This window comes from Choristoneura fumiferana, chromosome 11 (assembly GCF_025370935.1).
Source record: "Choristoneura fumiferana chromosome 11, NRCan_CFum_1, whole genome shotgun sequence".
Lineage (NCBI taxonomy): Eukaryota > Metazoa > Arthropoda > Insecta > Lepidoptera > Tortricidae > Choristoneura > Choristoneura fumiferana.
In genome coordinates this window covers 17695536-17716458 of record NC_133482.1, presented here as the reverse complement: position 1 = coordinate 17716458, position 20923 = coordinate 17695536, and the positions used below count along the sequence as shown (strand labels likewise).

Sequence of the window (20923 nt, the reverse complement as noted above, 5' to 3'; positions counted from 1 at the left end):
CTGTATAGTTTTGTATAATATTATGTTATGTAATTAAGAACAGGTTACGTCGCCAAAAATAAATCTAATACACTAAGTATCTATACCAGTATTTAAACCTCTTTACATTATCTTTTTAGTTTCATTCTAATTACACGGTGCTTTTCTATTTGCCCATCGACAGCCATGACAAACACTCGTCACGGTGTCCGTCCGTCTACTTGGGACAGATAAAGGGTCGAATGGAATCGAAATGTCAGCCATTGTGTAAGCGAATCGAACTATTTTTATTCGAACTCTGTCGAACATTCCAAAAAGTAATTCTCAGCTATCAGCTTTGTTAGAACACGCACCGTTTAGTGTAAAATCAGCGATCAGAATTTTTAATTTCGCATTACTTTCTGTCTTTCATTTTGAAGTTATTTTTTAGGTGTTATATTATTGTAAAGACGCTTTTTAGGTTTTTTTAGTAAAACGGTTTACTATGTCGCCCAGATATTTGACTAAAGCCACCATAACGTTTTAGAAAGTTCATTTGCAGTTGAATTACTGTTATTAATTATAGGTACCTACCGAAATAAAGTTTTACTCTAGCTACCTATTATTAACGTGTAAATATAATGTAACTACAACAGTCGTATAATTATCCAAAGACCTCTAAGATCCCTGCTATATTTTTCTATAGAGAAAACTTCTAACTCTTCGAATCAAATATCTCTCTCACATTTTAAGCGCCTACTTAGTAGATTATCACAGCCAAATGATAACATTCGCCTCTGACCCTTGATTAAATTGTATACTTCGGATTGTAGTTCAAAAGCATAGTAGTATGCAAGTAGCATAGGGTCCTACTAAGGAAGCTCTCATTCGGCTTCATAGCCGTCAACTTTTTTGCGAAGTTGACGAAAACGAAACTTTCAAAGCTTACATCAGGCTTATCTTTTACACATTTTGTATATTGCGTCTTCGGATGCGCACAAGAGATTGTATTTATTTTCGACATTAGTTTTTAATTTTATTTATGTTTCTGTTCTTTTAGGACATTGTCAGCATACTTAAATTCAGCAAAGACACTTATGATGTAATTGTATACTGAGTGCGCAATAAACTACACATTTTTTCGTCAAGTTGCTTCAGTAATTCTGAGAGGTCCATTCTTTTCTTTGTGTACAATAATGTTATAATTGGACTGGATATTGATGGTCAAATTATGTATTTTTTACCAATTTTGATTGGCGCGATTGATTGTTCTGAATTATACTTACCTACACTGAAACCATCTTTATTTTAGGAAAATCATATTTTTATCCTCACCTTATCGATACTAAGTAGCTCATGAAAAATTTTTCGGTAAAAAAAAAAATATTTCAACCAGAGAAAAATTACATAAAACAATACCTCTCCCTGCAGTCGGGTAAAAGTGATCATTCGACCAAATATTAAAACGATAAAATATTCGACCAAGTACACAAGTACTGCATAACTAACTACCTATATGGATTTAAAGGTAATCTAACTGTCGATTTCGTGGACATTTTGGCTAAGAATTAACGTAACTTTAGAAACTACATTCTGTGATTTATAGTTATTAAAAAATTTCATGTAACTTCACGTATAGTATAGTTAAGCTAGATTTAAACTATACTAAACGTGCAGTTACATGAAATCTTGTAAGTTAAATTTGAGTACAGAGTAGGTACAAGTAGTATAGAATCGGTATGAATACAGTATAGTTCTACTGGTGTTAGTCATAGTGAAGAAAAAGTGAAATGCTAGAACATTGTATAACCGACTAGTAAACCAACATGGAGAACAATCCTTCCGGTACAAACCAATGCCTATCTGGTCCTAGACAAAGGAGCAAAAAGTTTAATACGTCGGGTTGGACTTTATTTGCGGACGCCAGGAGTTCTCTAATTACGAACAAGTGGAGTCAGCAAACACGGGTCTAATATAGGCGGTGTATGTGGCCGCAACTTGCAGATATCCACCGGGGTCTGACCGCAGCAAGTTACTCAAAACTATACACCTTCAGAGCTAGAAGCGCACAGTGTTGCATGCTGTGATATTCCAAGATTGAGAAGTTAATTGTCAACCGGTTGAGAGTTATTTTATGTGTTCTTTTAATTACACCAAATTATTACAAAGATCATTTTTATTTTTCGATTAAATTTTCCCTGGACACTTTTAATTTAGTTCTATTAATATACTTAATTATTATCAAATTACTCACATAAATTTACATAGGTAAATATTTGTAGCTCAACTATGTAATGTTTACATCCAGCAAATATACTACTAGGGAGGGCATCAATGTGATAGATAAAGACAAAATGCCTTGAATAAAGAAGTTATGTTTTTGATTGATTCAGTGTACGGCAACAAAGACGTGATGCGTTTTGAATGAAAAAAATCGCATGAAAAAGCTTCATATTACTGTTCCGTCAAACTAACTCAATCTGCCGAAATATACCGTATTAATTAAAAAAAAGTTATGCCTCAAAATTGTTAATTCCTTAAAATGTCTTCACAAACGTGCATCCTGGCCACACAGAGACGCCCCAAGTCCAAGTTGAACCAAGGCATGTTCATGGTACAAGCTGCGTCATGTCCAAGCATGTTGAGGGTTAATATCAAGTTTCTATAGTGAGTAACACGCCATTTTGATTACTTTAGCAAAGTTCCTACAGCGCATGGCCTGTTAGGGTTCTGCGTGAAACGGAATTAGTTTGAGTTGTTAACTCATATGTGCAGAAGCGGGCAGCTTAGACTGTAATACAGAGATGTAGAAGTCATCTAAGTAATGGTCGGATAACGTTTTCTTACATATTTGGTAAATAATTTTGTAATAAAATTAGATGGTATTCTACTTAATTACTTTAAGAAAATATAGGCCCAATTTGCTTATAAATAAAACACGTTTAATTTTCAAAACAGCAAGTTGTTTATGTACTGACATAATATATTTCATAGAAAAAGCCTGCTCAGTTGTGTTACCATTTTAATTGAGCCTTTTTTTATTTAACTAAGTCAACTAGTTGAAAAATGGGGCCTGAAATACGTTTGGTGTATAAAAGTACAAAACGTTAATTTTTCCCATTGCGAAATGTTGTTGGTTCAAATTGTGATACTTTTACGCAAAAACCCATAAAACACCAGCAATAAGAAGACAACAGATACCATTTAAAAGTACAGTTGCGTTAACCCTTTTTCTTGTAATTGCAATGTTGACTTGTAACCGCCTTAGTATAATCCTCTTACGTAGCCTGTCGAAGTGCCTTTTCTAATTTTGTAATGGTAATTCAATCTTTGTCTGCCTTTGCAGTCTCTTATCTTAGGGATAATCTGTTTCAAAAGATTGTTTCCGTCTTTACCTGTTTGCCCTTTGTGATTTTAATGAGCAAGTATTTGTGCCAAAACACTTGGCTCTGCTAGTTGACTTATAAGTATTTTCTTAAGATACGATAGTATTATGCTTAGTGCAAATAAAGAGGGAAAGACCGAGTTCGAAAACTACGCCTCGTCATGTACCTATAGTGTGTTACCGGCAGCCGGGCTTTTTTAAGGGAGGTTAAAGTAACGTTTTCTGTAACTTTTCCGTGACATTCATTTAATCAATAAACCAAAATTCAGACTTGGTTAACTTTCTAAAAAATATATAATTGCCTGCAATGTACAGCAAAGTAAATTGACAAGTTATAGTCAAAGTATCTGTCGGCTGTCATTAACACTTACTTGTCAATTTACATTTCTGTACTCTGCTGGCAATTATAATTTTGTAAGAAAGTTAACAAAGTCTAAATTTTAGTTTATTAATAAAATTAATGTCAAGGTTAAATTACAGAAATACGTTACTTTAACCTCCCGTAAAAAAACCTGGCTCTTGGTAACACACTGTATGCAGTTGAAGGCACACAAGGTCAGTCAAACTTAGTTAAACAAACTAGTAAATACACTGACCAGGAGACCTAGTAGTTCGTAAGTTGAATTCTGTCTTTACTTTTCATTTGGTCTGAGCTTAGTAACCAAGTTGAGGAGACTGCTCTAGACAGTTATATTTTCATCTTCTTTAAATTATGACGTAATGAGTGCAGTAACTTAACAACCATACCATACCATTTATCGACAAGTGATTTCAATAATCGTTTTTGAAGCGTTCTATCTAATCAGTTATTTCATTATTCAAAGCTCCTTGGAAGGCCACTTAAAAAGGCTGCTTATTTTTTTTGCGAACAAGACAATTTATCCTTGTTAAATGAGTGAGAGAAATTCGATATACCGCGTTAAACTGGCCCTGGGTCCCGCTGCGAGTAGTATAATTTGCCTGCACAGGCGGGCTACTACGAAATTCGAAAATCGAAGTTCGCATCGTACCGTCTCTCTCAATCTCGTATTAAATGACATTAGCATTAGTAGGACGGGACGATATGAACTTCGATTTTCGAATTTCGTAGTAGCTCCCCCACAGAGGCGGCCAGTGGAACCACGCGGAGCGGTTAGGGCTAGTGCGCACTAAATGAAATTCCATAGCCGACGTCACCTTGTTGGAGGTAAATTTAAATTAAAAATGCCTATCAAGTTTACGCGCGCGGTAAAAAAAATCCAATCGGAAGTCAATGAAATTAGATCAAAGCGGTATGTTTTACTAAATTGAATTTTGTTGGTGCATCTATGACTTTGTAAGTACAAATGAGGTAGGTATGTATGTACAATCAGGAAAGTAAGTATACATTTATATTTAGCACAAATAAACTATGGTAACATCACCATACGCACTTAGTAAATAAAAGAGTGTGGTCGAAAAAATATTACGGACTTTAGACTGATAGACATCAACGTTGTCTATGAGTACTGTGACATAATAATATTATTAAATGTAAACGTGATCTTCTATCGTAAAATACGACAATTTAATATGCAAATCTGAATATGTAAAATATTTTTTTTTATTCGACTGTATGGAAAACAAGCAAGTGGGTCTCTTGATGGTAAGAGATCACCACCGCCCATAGACAACAACAATTACACAATTTTTTTTTTATTTTTCTTAACGTAAACTATCTCTATGCCGAAAATCACGTCGATCCGTCGCTCCATTTCGACGTGAAAGACGGACAAACATACAAACAGACACATTTTCGCAGATGTAGACTCAATGATGGCAAGACTGCGCGCAGTCAGTATGCAAAGTAGAGAGAGCTCAGTTTATATACATAACTCTATATGACGTATAGGACGTCGACATATCGCTAGCTCATTAAAAATACTTATTGTCTACTCTACACTCCCTAAAATAAGTATTTAATATAATTACATTACAAATTATATATCACATAGCTTTTGCCCGCGGCTTCACCTTCGTGGAATTCGGTTATCGCGAGCTGTTGCCTCGGGAACTGTGCATTTATCCGGGATAAAAAGTAGCCTATGTCACTCTCTGGCCCATAAACTATCTCTATGCCAAAAACCACGTCGATCCGTCGCTCCGTTTCGACGTGAAAGCTGGACAAACATACTAACACACAAATATACAAACACACACACTTTCGCATTTATAATATAGTAGGTAAGTATGGATATGGACATGAATGTTTGTCAATTGTGTTTGTTTACTTATTTTGTACATATCTACATAAATACACACACATTACCTATGCCTTCTTTATGTAGGTGCATTTCGTTAGTCGACAAATCAAATCCAGCCAATCATTCGCATCGTGTGTAGCCAGCATTAATACTGAACCGTCTGCCTTAGCGGGTCGCCGCGGCGCGTTGAAAGGTACGTGCGCCTATTAGTAACGACTTAGATCGAAAGCTAAATAATTGCCTCAACCTGTTTCAGGTATCTTCTCAGAGCTCCAGCTATTTCCTTTGCTTACCTGATGTATTTACGAATCGGTCGTATATTTAACGACCTGCTGTAAGTACGCATACTATTGAATTGATGTTAAGTACCTAATACAAACGTCCTAAAGATAAAATGGGTTATACTACAATCCTAATAATAGATCTTTAACGACATTTCTTTCTTATTAGATATGTATAGTCAAATTAAATAAATACGGTTAACAACGATTAACTAGTACCTAGTTCTTAATGATTTAAGTTTCTTAGAAACTTTTTCGACCGAAGGTTTGTGGTTAGTATTTTTCGTAATTTTGTAGTTGTAAGAAAGCTTTTACCTAAAAAAAAATGAATACTTATAGAATACAATCAATATTACAAACACTACAATTAATTATACTACAGAACGAGAAATACTTAATGAACGTGGATGAAATACTCACAAAAGCGCATTATTTTATTTATATTATTTAATTAACTACTATAAGCTTTATACTTTCAGTATTTTCATCTCGAAACGTAAACTGAAAACCACGAACAAAAAATACATTGACATTTGACATACAGTTAAAAATTAAAGTTTTGCAAGATAGCTGTGATAGTTCCGTTTTATTAGCCATGTTCTTTGTGATCTTCATCGTACTAGAGTATACAAAGGTACTTGAATGTACATACGAGTATTTAATTTCATAGATACAGCAACTTAATACAAGCAACATATTGAAGTAGTGGAATAAAATGTACCACACTAGTTAGTACAAATACATAACTGTTCATGATGATGGACACAAAAGGACTTGTTAACCACCGCTGTACAAAGTTCCCACCCACCGTTGACATTTCAGAAGAAGCAAAAATACAAAAACGTCATCATAATTGGCACAAAAGATGGTACAATGCAAAAAAGACATTCGGACTAAGCATTATCTTTTTTAGATTAATATTTTTGAGCGTCTTTTTTTCTTAACAGCTCAACCTCTGAGCCGCTTATTTTTTATCTGTTTCATATTTAAGTTGAGACTTTGTTCGAAGGAATCTATGGAGTCGTGTTTATAATTTTAAGCTAATCGTAATTTTTATGTGTTTGTATGCACGCTAACATACCTAAATTTATTACCATACAATACAATTACCTAATCTATTTTCAAAAAGTTCATTTAACTACGTATACCCAACTCAGAATTGCATTACTATTCTTTTTACAATGCACGTGCTCGAAAAGTGCCTCTTGACGTGGGTCAACATATCCATAGAAAATTAGTGATTCCTGCACGCATCCACAAGTGTGTAGTAAAGTTGTATGGATTTTACTTACCGCACTTGTGCGGTAAAGTAACTTTTTAAATTGCCAAATGATGTCCTAACTATTGTTAAAAAAATAAGTCTAAAGAGTCGTTATAGTTAGGCTTTGAACAAATAAGAAAACGTTTGATGCAACCAACTGAATATTTACTGATAAGATAATACAGATTAATCGCGACAGAAAAGAGAACGTTAATTATTTTTTTTCATTTAAACTCGTATTTTAATTCCGTGTAAAGTTATGAAAAAAAAGGAAATAAATTCTTGAGTCCAATTCGGACCGTGCGACGTCAAGCGCGCGCACTCGAAAGTTAACCAATGAGCTTCCAGTGCGCGCGCACGACGTAGCACGAACCAATCATGGTTACCCGTTCGCGCCTGTCATGAAACCCCGCCAAAGTAATGTCCATAAGTTCAGTCCGGTGAATTAATTTTTGATGAGTAAATTAAAATGAAGAGTTTAAATGATGAATTTATATCTGACTTTACGCCGCCTTACGTCCTTCACGAAGTACATATTGTCAGTGACAAACTCAACGCTGAACAAAATACGTGAACTATAATACATAACTAAGTTAATAAACATCTTAAATTGATAGAATAATCTACTTCTACACACATGGATATTATAACATCTACCGGTATGTCTTATTCTTATTTATTTGCTTTTATCTATTAGAATTAGTGAACCAATTTTGATTAATTTACAGTTCCAAAGCTAAAAAATCTCAGATTTACGGTAACTTTTTGTTAACAGCTGGTAGATTAGATACATAATACATATACTTGATGATAATTAACTATTACACGGATTTATTCACGGGTTGCACTGATATTTAGCATTATAGGAGCGTGCAGGAGATAAGGACTAGCCAATATAAGTGTGGAAAATGTCAAGCAAAAAGGGCTAATAATTAATTAATCATAAAAAATCACGATACTAAAACAAAGTCTCCTTTACCTATCATTAGTAGCTGTAGCTGTTCTAATCTTCTGAGTCAATGATCGTTATGAAAGATGGTTTAATAAAGTGTATACGTTAACGATTTTGGTTTGGCGTGCATATCGGTATGTATATCTAGGGCCTGCTACTGTAGTAAAAGGAGTATGGCAAATAAATGATGTAGTCACTGCCTCGATTTTTTCCTCGCCTAATGCATTGTAAAACGTTGTATGATATACGTGTCAAAAGTAGGAAATTCCCAACTCGTGCCGGCTCAAAACACTCGCTTCGCTCGTGTTTTCAAGTTCTCCGCCACTCGTTGGGAATTGCCTACTTCCGCACTTGTATCATAAATAACTATTGTAGGTATCTTATAATAAACGTTAATTTTCAGATTTTGTAGTAAACAAGTAACTATCGTAATGATTAAAAAAGAGAGGAGACTAGTGGTGCTACTTGTAAAAAATCCATTCCCATCATTAATTGATGTACCTACTTAAACTAAATTAAATTGTTCGATGTTAAAGCTAATGCCACAAATTACTTTTATTTTATTTGGAAAAGCTGCACGCCACCCTTGTTGGATGAAGGGAACTTTTTTAAACTATGAACAAGGCTTATAGTGATAATGTTTGCTACCTGAGCTTGGCTGCCTTCTAGACACCGCTCGTGAAATATTGCCGACCAACCCCTGTCACATATCCACCTTATAAAATGTGAAAAAAAAACCCTGTAAACGAGACAAACGATGCAAAACCTTATAGGTACGAAAAGGACAGACATATTGAATGTCATAAGAAAAAAGCAGCCTTAATTGCTTTGATTAGATTTCAAAGATATTAATACACAGATTCACGCGTTTTGTCAAGGTTCATATTTTATGATTTTATACGGTGTGAACTTTAATAAAAACGGATTTTTATATTGAATGGAATGTTTACCCTTCTTAGGTTTTGGTCATTGTGTGCCGCGCATTATAGTCTTTCATTGCCGGGCTGACTGTCAACATAAAGATGAAAAAAAAGTTAAGAAGGAAAGGAAGCATTTCACGTTATTTCCTCGCGGAAGTTTACTTTGGCACTTTTTATTGAGTTTCATCGTTTTTAACTCACATTAAGTAAAGTAAAGCCTGGAATTTATGAAGGTTGATTTTGAAGGTTCGTTATGGTGGCCATATCTTTTTTGATCTGAATCGAATGATTGCAGCCGATCAGAACTTTGGAACGAAATATCATCCCAGCCTATATACGTCCCACTGCAGGGCACAGGCCTCCCCTCAGAATGAGAGGGCTTGGGCAGTAGTTCCCACGCGGGCCCAGTGCGGATTGAGAACTTCACACACACCATTGAATTGCTTCGCAGGTTTGTGCAGGTTTCCTCACGATGTTTTCCTTCACCGTAAGCTCGTGGTAAATTTCAAATGTAATTCCGCACATGAATTTCGAAAAACTCAGAGGTGCGAGCCGGGCTTTGAACCCACGATCCTCTGCTTGAGAGGCCATAGGTCAAACCACTCTGCCACCACGGCTTCCTTCACGGCTTCGCCACGGCTTCGGAACGAAATATGTCAGGAACTAAACGGACTATTCCAGCTAATTTATATGTAAAGGTATTTTAAATAAGTAATTATGTAGTAAACAAGGCAATAAAAAATGCGAATTATTTCAGCAGATGGTTCAGTTAATTTGACTAAATATTCTTGTAAAGGTTTCATTGTTTTTTTTTATTTAGAATGTCTTTGACGTGATACACTTAGAACATTGATCAATAAAAAAACCTTCAAAACATTTACAGGAATTTATAGTGATACTGAACCTTAACCATCCAATCCAGATTAGTTTTAAAACACCATGTAATGCGTTGTATTTACTATGATGCAAAAGGAACCATTTAAGTAAACAATTTTCCGATGATAATGAGTTCTTCCAAAACAGTCGGGTAAAAGCCGTGGTGGCCGCGTGGTTTGACCTATGGCCTCTCAAGCAGAGGATCGTGGGTTCAAACCCCGGCTCGCACCTCTGACTTTTTCGAAATTCATGTGCGAAATTACATTTTAAATTTACCACGAGCTTTACGGTGAAGGAAAACACCGTGAGGAAACCTGCACAAACCTGCGAAGCAATTTAACGGTGTGTGTGAAGTTCCCAATCCGCACTAGGTCCAGGTGGTAACTACGGCCCAAACTCTCTCATCATGAGAGGAAGCGTGTGCCCAGCAGTGGGAAGTATAATAAGCTGGGATGATGATGATGAATGAGTTCTCAGAATACCTACACATTATTATATCTCACTCATTTTAGTTCACATTAACCCGTGTGTTTATACATTTTTTTTAACTAGCTTATAATGTGTCCCACTGCAGCCAGCTCTTGCCAATCTGACTGGAATCGGTCCATACGTAAGATAAATCAAATTTACACTACTTCACGGAAATTTCTGCGTACCAGCTAAATTTTCTTACAAACTTGAAGTAGGCTCCCGAAAATGTATTGGAGTAATTAGTCGACATTCCGTTACAATAAATTAATTAGTTACTTACAGTCTATAAACGTCGAGAGAAATAAAGATACAGACACATTAATTAATCTAAGACCACTAAACCACTAGTTTAGGATACGCTTTTATTGAGGCAGAACGAAACGAGGCCGTGCAGAAGCGAGCAATTGCGTTACCACTTTATAAAAATTCAGGATAGTTAGTAAGTAAGTATATCAAATTGACGAGGAAAATTATAACGGCTAAGATTACTTAAGAATTATTAGTAATTTAAGAGTAAATAGCAGCCCAAGGTATAATAACCTGACCTAACCAACAAAAAAGTTGGAAAACCCCCGACTTTGTCACTTCAAAGTTCAATAGGTTTTGATGAAACATGTCTAAGAATCGCTATAAAACCTGGTTTCAAATAAAAAACCGCATTCTAATCGGTCCACCCGTTTAAGAGCTACGGTGACACAGACAGACAGACACACATAGCGATCAAACTTATTACACCCCTCTTTTTGCGTCGGGGGTTAACTGACGTGATTGGTGTATCCCCGCTTTCATGCGCATGCGTCTCAACAGAAGCGCAGCCATAACCGCTGAGAGCTATTTAAACAGGAGAAAATTAAATAGGACCGACGGACATTCTGTAAGTATGAATGAAATTGCTACTTCCTGCGAAATATTTAAGTGTACAACTTTTGCTCATTACTCTTAGCAAAAAAACCGTCCTTGCATCCTACTGCGTTCTAGAAAGACAGCCCTATGACAGACGGACAGGTAGACAGTAGACGACTGGTAGTAGCCGTTAGGCGACCTTTGGGTACGGAGCTCTATTTAAATACATTTCAGTAATCGATACTTGTGCAAAAATCGAGTCAAAGCGATTTACTGAAGCGGATAACTATTCCAACGGCGTGTCGCAGTACTGAATAATCGAAGAAAAAAGAATCGATGCGTGGGTAAGGCGATACCCCTAAGGCAAGTATCAGCGTAAACGATTGATCATTATTCATTTCAGAGCTGACAGATTGTGATGTGAAACAATTCGGTGTAATAACTTTAACACGTTGCGGAGGCATCGTGATATATATTTCAAGGAAAAACGCTTGTACGTGTTTAGTCGAACGTTGCATATTTGCAATAAAATTATTAAAACACTGAAAAACGTGTTTTTGCAACACATGTTTTGCCGCATCGGTGGTAGATTTTTACTGAGGTTATTTTATTTATTTTTTTGTTATAGCCTAAATATAAAAAATAAAGTTAAAAATTAAAGGGGGTCGTCATACAAGAAACGTTTTTTGGTTGCTAGTTAACAATAAAATGGATATCTAAGTAAACATAGCGGAAACACTGTAACAGTAATATATTAATATGGAAAATGCGAGGAAAATCACAAAATTATACAGATAAAGTCAAGCCAAGTTTCCTGCATTTTGCTTTAGCCCTTTCCACGCAAATACACGGACGTAAATGTAATAAGGATTTTTTATTGTGGTTGGCCAAATGTTTACACATACATTAAATAATCGATATTCCGTGTTCCACGTCAATTTTCAAATCAAAAATCCGATGGAAAACAGGAAAACTTTACCTATATGTTAAATTAAACCTTCGAATAATTACTGTTACCAAGGCTGTGGCTTATTTGCTCTTCTGTGCAGCATTTTGTCTAGAGAACAATTCATGAACAACATACCTCAATGAAGCCGACTTCGATGTATGACGCTCGAAAGTCTGTAAAGCCGCAATAGTCTGCACCGCCACTTCACTAGCTAGTTTTAAGGCGTATAAAGTTTGATATTATTTACACACGAAAATATTTTCTCCAGCTTGCTCGGAAATGTTCTCATTAATGTTGTAAAAATCGACCGGTCCATCTTTATACCCGTTGATGCGATAATAAATTGAAAAAAAGTGGCATTACTTCCCGGACATGTCATATAATTACTAACCAAACCATCTCTTGCAATGTCCCGGGGTTACCTATTTTAAAGCACCTTACAAGTTTTCGGCCGGTATTACATACGGGGCGCAAAAATTTACACGACAATTTATTCCTCTGTTAAAAACCTTTGAGTTACCATTGAACAAGTTCTCTCCTGGTACAACAGGTCGGTGTGACTTGCTGTGGTGCACCGTGCCCACGATGACATACTCGTAATCCTCTTCAAACTCTTCACCGGTGACCACGTGCTTGTGTTTCAGTTTCACCTTCCACAAGTTTTCCAGCCCTATTATTGAAACCACTGCCTGTGTCGTGAATAATCTCGGGTCGAGGCAAATTATGTATACCGATGGACAGACTCTTTATAATACAGTCCTATGGCTATGCGACATGAAGGGAACATACCCTAAATATTATAGGTAGGATATTTTGCTGGAAGGCGACTTTATTTTATTTTAAAAGTATGTAATATTACATTCAGAGATTTTTTAACTAACCTAATCAACAAAAAGTTGGAAAACCCCCGACTTTGTCACTTCAACGTTCAATATCTCTAAAACGGCTGAAACGATTTTGATGAAACGTTTCTAAGCACCATCGCAAGAAAACCTGCTTTCAAATAAAAAAACCGCATTCAAATCGATCCACGATCTTAATACACCCCTCTTTTTGCGTCGGGGGTTAAAAGCTGACCTTGTGGTAACATTTTCAGTAGGTACAGCTTTTTACTTACTGTACTTTTTGTTGACCGTAGGCACAGAATAAGTAACAGTCCGTAGGTACCAAATTTTAGCTTAATCCAATTACAAAGTGGTTGAAATTTTGACAACTTGACAAATACGCCTACAAACAAATATTGCAAGTTACACAAAATTTGCTTGTTATATAGTGTAAAATACTGTTTTCGCAAACAGTAAAATTCAATGAAGTGCCTATAGATATTAAATTGAAACAAGTTATAATTAAATCGCAAAATGTATAGGGAGCAGCAATTAAAACACGGCTAGAGCGAACCGATCAAATTAGGGGTGCTCTCGAGTTACCTTCGGGGGTAGAAATATTGAAAATATACGAGCAAAACGGTCCCTTAGAGATAAGAGCATAACTTTTTAATTTAAATCTATCGACCATTAATTAACAGCCAAGTCACGACCAAGTTTCTTTACCTACATCAAGCGTGAAGCTCAGTTCCGTGACAAAAGAAAAACACGGGTAACCGTAAGGCATCTGTCTCATAGTCAACTTAACTAAAAGGATTAAAATGATATCTTCCGTCGTCTGACATCTAGTGTGGTCCGTCGAGCGTAACAATATTCTCTCCCATAGCTCTTTTGAAAGCATTTACGAATTTTGTTACCTTAAGCTCCTAATACCTTTATCCTATAGTAGCTTTTAATTTTAGCATCCAAAAATATAAAAGGGTTGATTTTTATAATCCCGCTTTCCTGTGTAGCCAAAGCGTCAGAACCTTTTGTTGCTGTCTGAGGTCCCTATTCATCTTGCGGTAAATTCATTTCGATTTCTGTAAGGAAATTTATACGTTTATAATAGAAGTAAAAAGTTTTTATGCGATTAACCCGGGTTTATTTAAGATCCTATTAGGTTTTATTTTCGTTTCGTGCGCATCGCACAAAGAGAACGATTAATATTCTGTTATTTGAAGTTTAAATCAGATTTGTTTTGAAATATACCTACACCCTGATGTTCTTGTTCTACTCTATAGGTCACATTTCTGAACCGGTACTTGTGAAACGTTGTGAGCATTTTTAATAATTATATCTAGGATTATGCATAATATTTTCTTTTTTTAATTCCTTAATCATAACAATAAGGTTTATTTTGTACTGGTAACTAAAACTACATACAAACTAAAATTATAAATAATGCCCAAAATCACTGCCAGGTGGTAAGGTGCCCAGAAGACTGGCAGCATTACCAAGCTGTATGGCAATGCTTAATCTTTGTGCTAAGAAAAAGCCAGCTCTCTGGTCACCCGAAGATAAATAGGCACCTCACAGCAACAAAAGGTTCTGACGCTTTGGCTCCACAGGAAAGCGGGATTATAAAATTCAACCCTACATCCTTACCTATTTTATTTTAAATATATACGTATTCTATTTTCTTCTACGATAATGTTTAGATGTTCGGATGTGTGTTACTCAATCACGCAACAACGGCTCGAAGGATATAGACGAACGGAACACTATTGCAGTCGCTTCACTGTCCGTCTGTCTGTCTGTCAGCCATTTCACACACACAGGACTATTTCGTGAAATACATAGACAGCTGACAGCTACACGAAAACTGCCGCTACAACAATAAATAAACAAAATTAAATTAAATTAAATTAAAAATTATGGAGATCCATACAAGAAACGACTGAACCATTATTTTATCGTTATTAAATTAATGACTTATTTACTGACATAAGAACCTTAATTTTGCGATGTATGAAATGTTTATTATTATGTTTTTATTACACGGCCCCTATACTAAGCAAATAGGCAATTATCTATGTTATTATTATTTATATACAAGTAGGTACTAACCACAAAATAAAAATACTCACCTAATACTCTGATACTTAAAATAGATTTTTAAAATCACACCTGAGAGAACCCGAATTTGTATTAAAAAAAAGTAAAAAATGTAATAATAAAAAATTAAAACTTAAAATAAATTTGCAGCAACTTGAGAGTAATTAGTAGGTACTAAGTTGATAGAGGTATTTTTTATTACAGCTTTTGTATTATATATAACCGATTTCGAATAATAGCTATTTTCAAGAGTAAAGTAAAAATGTACCGTAGGAAATTTAAATTATATATTAAGTACACGATTTTTAAAGTTGATTTATAATTTGAAGATCAATTTCAAAATCAGCGCAATCTGCTGGTCAAGATTATTAAGATCTGCATTCTATTAACGTCAATATTTCGTATAATAAATACAACAACACCTAACAATATCCACTATAACTTTTTACTATAGCCGTTACCGTCCAAGTCCATTCAAACTTTGCGGTCTGGTCTGGCATACGTGCGTCCGATGCCTTAAAGCTCCGTGAAAAAATAATTTATTGTAATAAGTCGTCGTGAACATTCGCAACCGCTCGGCTCATCTCGCCCAACGCCGCGCACCCCTCGCCCCACCACCAAACGTATACTCGACTGCAATGCCTCTACTCACATCAGTTTACTCACCGCAGCGTCGAGGCACGGTCGCGCCTCTTGACGCTACGTACGGACGACATTACAGTAGAAACACGCTTATCACTAACGTATTTCCACAACAAACATTTGCAACTCGAACAAACTAAGGAACCTGACAAATTGATGAGTTATCAAAACAAAAACTACGTGTAAAAATTTTGGTGATTTTTCTGGACTTTTCGTGTGTGGACTGTGCTTTGTGAATTTTTACGTCTCGGAGGATACTTTACCGAACTGTGAATTGATACCGCACTATGGTTGTTAATATAACAAGGACTATTTCGTTAAATTGACCCCGAAATAGAGTTTATAAATTGATGGATACTTCACATCCGGCAAGGGGACGAAACACACGAACGCCGACGGAAAAAACATGACACTGAGCCTATCGTGTCTTGTTTTCTTTCTTCCTTGATATTTGATTTTCCCCATAATGGCTTTCCGCAAAACTACTTCAAGAAAACAACTCTTCAGCCAAATTTTGTTTTGGTTTATTATCGGTCTTAATGTAGCTGATCAGAGCTCATTGCCACTAAAATATGAAGCCCCTGATGATTGTCAGTGGTGGTTAAGAGGGCCAAATGAGTCCCATGAAGTTTCCCTCACATGCAAGCTTCGTACAATAAATAGTGAATTTGACACGACAAACTTTAGTGTCATTCCTTCGGAGCACACGACGTCACTAAGAATAGAATGCAACGAAGAAATGATGTACAAAAGCTCATTAGACGATCGGAGTTTTGCGCATTTAGTGAAACTGCGTGAACTTGTTTTGGATAACTGTAAAATTGGAAGATGGCCGCCTGGTGTACTTTCCGGCTTGAGAGATCTTCGAAATTTAACGATCCGAACGAAAAACACAGAGTGGGCCGCTATGAGTTTAGAGATAGCATCGGAGAGCTTCGCGGCTGTTCGGCAGTTGGAAAAGTTGGATTTGAGTTTCAACAACATTTGGTCGTTCCCCGAGAACCTGTTTTGTCCACTAACGAATTTAGTGTACTTAAACGTTTCTTCAAATCGGCTACTAGATGTGAGTGATCTAGGATTCCGGGAGCATGCAGTCCACCAAGCTCTTATCAGTGAACAAGATGGACCTCCTCCCTCAGTGTCTTCACTGCCCCATGCTTCGTGTTCTTTAGATATTGAAGTACTGGACGCTTCAAACAATCGCTTTGTATTGATGCCTGAAAATGGTTTCATGTCCTTGAGAAGATTGAAGGAATTGCACATTCATGATAATGACATATCTATGGTATCAGAAAAAGCCTTATCAGGATTGAAACAACTACAAATAATTGATCTTTCCAATAACAAGATTGTTGCACTGCCTCAAGATCTATTTAAGGATTGCAAACCAGTTATCAAAGAAATTTATCTACAAAACAATTCTATAAGTGTGTTATCTCCTAGCCTTTTTGCCAACTTAGATCAGCTGTTGGCACTTGATCTGTCTAATAACCACTTGACAAGTACCTGGGTGAATGAAAACACGTTTAGAGGTCTAATAAGAATGGTCTTGCTTAATTTATCTAATAACAGATTAACGAAACTGGACCCCAAAATTTTCAAAGACTTGTATACCTTACAAATATTAAACGTGCAACATAATTCGCTGGAAAGCATTGCGGCCGATACATTTGCACCTATGAACAATCTTCACACACTTATATTATCCTACAATAAGATATCACATATCGATGCTTATGCGTTAAATGGTTTATACGTTTTGTCGCTACTATCTATCGACAATAATCATTTAGAAGAGCTCCATCCTGAAGCATTTAGAAATACATCCTCTCTACAAGATTTAAATTTAAACGGAAATAAATTAAAGAAAGTGCCCATAGCCTTAAGAAATATGAGATTGCTCAGAACACTTGATCTAGGAGAAAATCAGATAAAATTGCTTGAAGAACCCGGCTTTGTCGGTTTGCATAACGTATATGGATTGAGACTTATTGGAAATAAGATAGAGAATATAAGCAAAGACGTATTTTCTGATTTGCCTTCGCTACAGATATTGAATTTAGCGCGTAATAAACTGAAACACATTGACATTAACGCTTTTGAAGCTCTTTCTAACTTGCAAGCCATTAGGTTGGATGCCAACCAGCTAACCGACATCCAAGGTCTATTTGTAAATATTCCCTCTCTGTTGTGGTTAAACGTGTCAGATAACCAAATAGAATGGTTTGATTACGCTTTTATACCACAGGGACTTCAATGGCTGGACCTACATAGCAACAACATCAAAGAATTGAGAAATAACTACCGCTTGGACAAAGAACTGCGTCTGCAAACATTAGACGCAAGCTTCAACAAAATGACAAAAATATCCACCTTTTCTATTCCGAGCAGCGTGGAACTTCTGTTCCTAAATGATAATCAAATAACACAAGTTGAAGCTCAAACTTTTGTTGGAAAAACCAATTTAACGAGAGTCGATTTGTATGCAAATCAGATAACTAGTATGGATCTCAATGCGCTTCGTCTAACTCCGGTGGATCCAGGTCGCCCTCTGCCCGAATTTTACATCGGGGGTAATCCGTTTCAGTGTGATTGTACAATGGAGTGGTTACAACGAATTAACAAACTTGATCATCTAAGGCAGCATCCTAGGGTAATGGACCTAGAAAGCATATACTGCAAGTTGTTATATAATAGAGAAAGAACTTATATTCCGCTCATTGAGGCGGAATCATCCCAGTTTTTGTGTACGTATAAAACTCATTGTTTTACGTTGTGCCATTGTTGTGATTTTGACGCTTGTGATTGTGAAATGACGTGCCCATCGAACTGTACATGTTATCATGATCAACCGTGGTCGGCAAATATTGTGGACTGTTCGGCTGCGGGGTACGCCGAAATACCCAACAGTATACCTATGGACGCTACTGAACTATATCTAGATGGTAATAACTTTGGTGGTTTAACAAGTCACGCATTTATAGGTCGTAAAAATTTAAAAATATTATACGCTAATAACTCGAATATAGACGCTCTGTATAATAATACATTTAGTGGACTAAAACGCTTAACAGTTTTGCATCTAGAGAAAAATAATATAAAAGAATTACTCGGCTTTGAATTGTCGCCTCTGGAGAATTTACGAGAATTACATCTGCAAGACAATAAAATACACTATATCGACAATCGAACCTTCATAGAGTTGAGGCATTTAGAGGTGCTCCGTTTGGAAGGGAATAACATTTACGGCTTTGCGGTGTGGCAATTTACAGTGAATCCATATTTGGTAGAGATAAGCCTGTCTCGCAACCCTTGGTCTTGCGACTGTCAATACCTGCAGAAATTCAGAGATTGGTTTAAAAATAACTTTGGAAAAGTGGAAGATGCGAATAAAATCACGTGCGCATTTGACAATGTTACGAATACCGTTGGAGCGCTAATGGCTGATTTTAATTCCACTACTTGTACAAACGACGTTGGTGGAAGTTCTTCAATAATAGAAAATCAAGTTATAAACGATTACCTTCCACTGCTTTTAATATCACTGTGTGTATTTGTTATAAGCTCGGCATTAATATGCGGCGTGTTTTACTGGCGCCGAGAGCTCCGCGTTTGGATTTACTACCACTGTGGCTTCAGAATGTGTTACAAAAGCACTGCTTTCGATGACGAAGCCGATAAAGACCGATTGTTTGATGCCTACATCAGTTACAGTGTCAAGGATGAGGCATTTGTAGCGCAAATGTTAGCTCCCGGCTTAGAATCAACTGATCCAAGTTTTCGACTCTGCCTGCACTATCGAGATTTTAATGCCTCAGCGTACGTAGCAGATACAATCATCGAAGCCGTGGAATCGTCGAAAAGGACAATAATTGTCTTATCTAAAAACTTTATCAACAACGAATGGTGCCGTTTCGAATTTAAAACAGCACTACACGAAGTTCTAAAAGAGAGACGTAGAAGACTGATAATAATATTGTTAGGCGAGCTACCGAATAGAGACATCGATCCCGAACTGAGGTTGTGTTTGAAAGCTAACACGTGTATAGAGTGGGGTGATAGGCAGTTTTGGCAGAAGCTAAGGTTTGCGATGCCGGACTTGAGGAAGTGTCAGTATCACCGTTCGACGGTGAATATATATGCGTCGGTGTCGCCGGTGGGGGCCGGGCGGGCGCCGGCGCCGCCCCCGCCGCCGCCGCCGGGCAAGCTGCCGCCTCTGCTGGGCGACGGCCTGGCGCTGTCAGCCAGCCTGCACGCGCACGACCCCCACTCGCACCGCATGCCACCGCACGCGCAACTCTGGGCGTAGCGTATGCTCCAACGCAGGTAAATCTCACCTTAATTTCAAACGCTTAAGCGTATTAGTCCAACAAAAAGTGATAATTATATATAAGATCGTTCCATATATTTATTGTAGGCTAAGATGTTACATGTAGAATCACAATCCGCATTTCAATGTACGACTTAAGATGATAGTTTATTTTAGAGTTGTTACTGACGGATTACTTTCCTACTATCTGCGATAGTAATTTATAGGTAGGCTACCAATTAACGATGTAAATAGTACCAACTTTGTAAAAAAAACTGATACGAATAATAATTTTATTGAGTTTATTTTTTACTGCTTAATTTATTATAATGCCAAAGTTTTATGTACAGATGCATTTATATTATAATTTGTTAAAATATGTTTGTCATTAAAAAGACTGTAAATAATCAGTATGTGAATATTTGTAAATAGTCGAAGGAAATATAAAAAGAAAAATAAGTACATGAAATAAAAACAAATTTTCAAAATTATATTTTTTTTGTTTTAATTTGTTTTACCATATGTTTATTTGCATTATGTGTTTAGAAAAAAATGCCCCTTCAAAGTAGGTATCCGAGTTACCTAGAGTTCACGGGCATTTTATAAACTGTTACTAAGTTTGACACTTTTCTCGGGTTTTAAAAAGGTCTTAAGGGATTCTACTTAACTTTAAAGCGGCTTTAAATAAAATATGCCTGAGCAAAATTCACCCAGTTTCAACATTCGCTCGGCCAATATTGAAACATGTTAGAAATTCAAAGTCACTCCACTAAAGTTGAGTGCTGGTAAAAGGAGCCTATAATGCGGTTACTGGAGACCTCGTGGTGTTTTGAAAGTGACATTAGCATACTTGGTGGTCCTTTAGAACAGTATCTGAACATAAACTATTGATTGAACATTTATTTCAGTTAAAGCGCAAATGCATGCAATTAA

General features: G+C 36.4%; 1 protein-coding gene across 1 annotated transcript; it reads left to right on the top strand.

Annotated features, from left to right (window-relative positions):
• Positions 1–15710: 15710 nt before the first annotated feature.
• On the top strand, positions 15711–20481 carry Toll-6 (Toll-like receptor 6). The gene has a single exon (XM_074094731.1). It carries the CDS (start codon positions 16148–16150, stop codon positions 19988–19990), a length of 3843 nt encoding a protein of 1280 aa, XP_073950832.1. The 5' UTR covers positions 15711–16147; the 3' UTR covers positions 19991–20481.
• Positions 20482–20923: the final 442 nt, after the last annotated feature.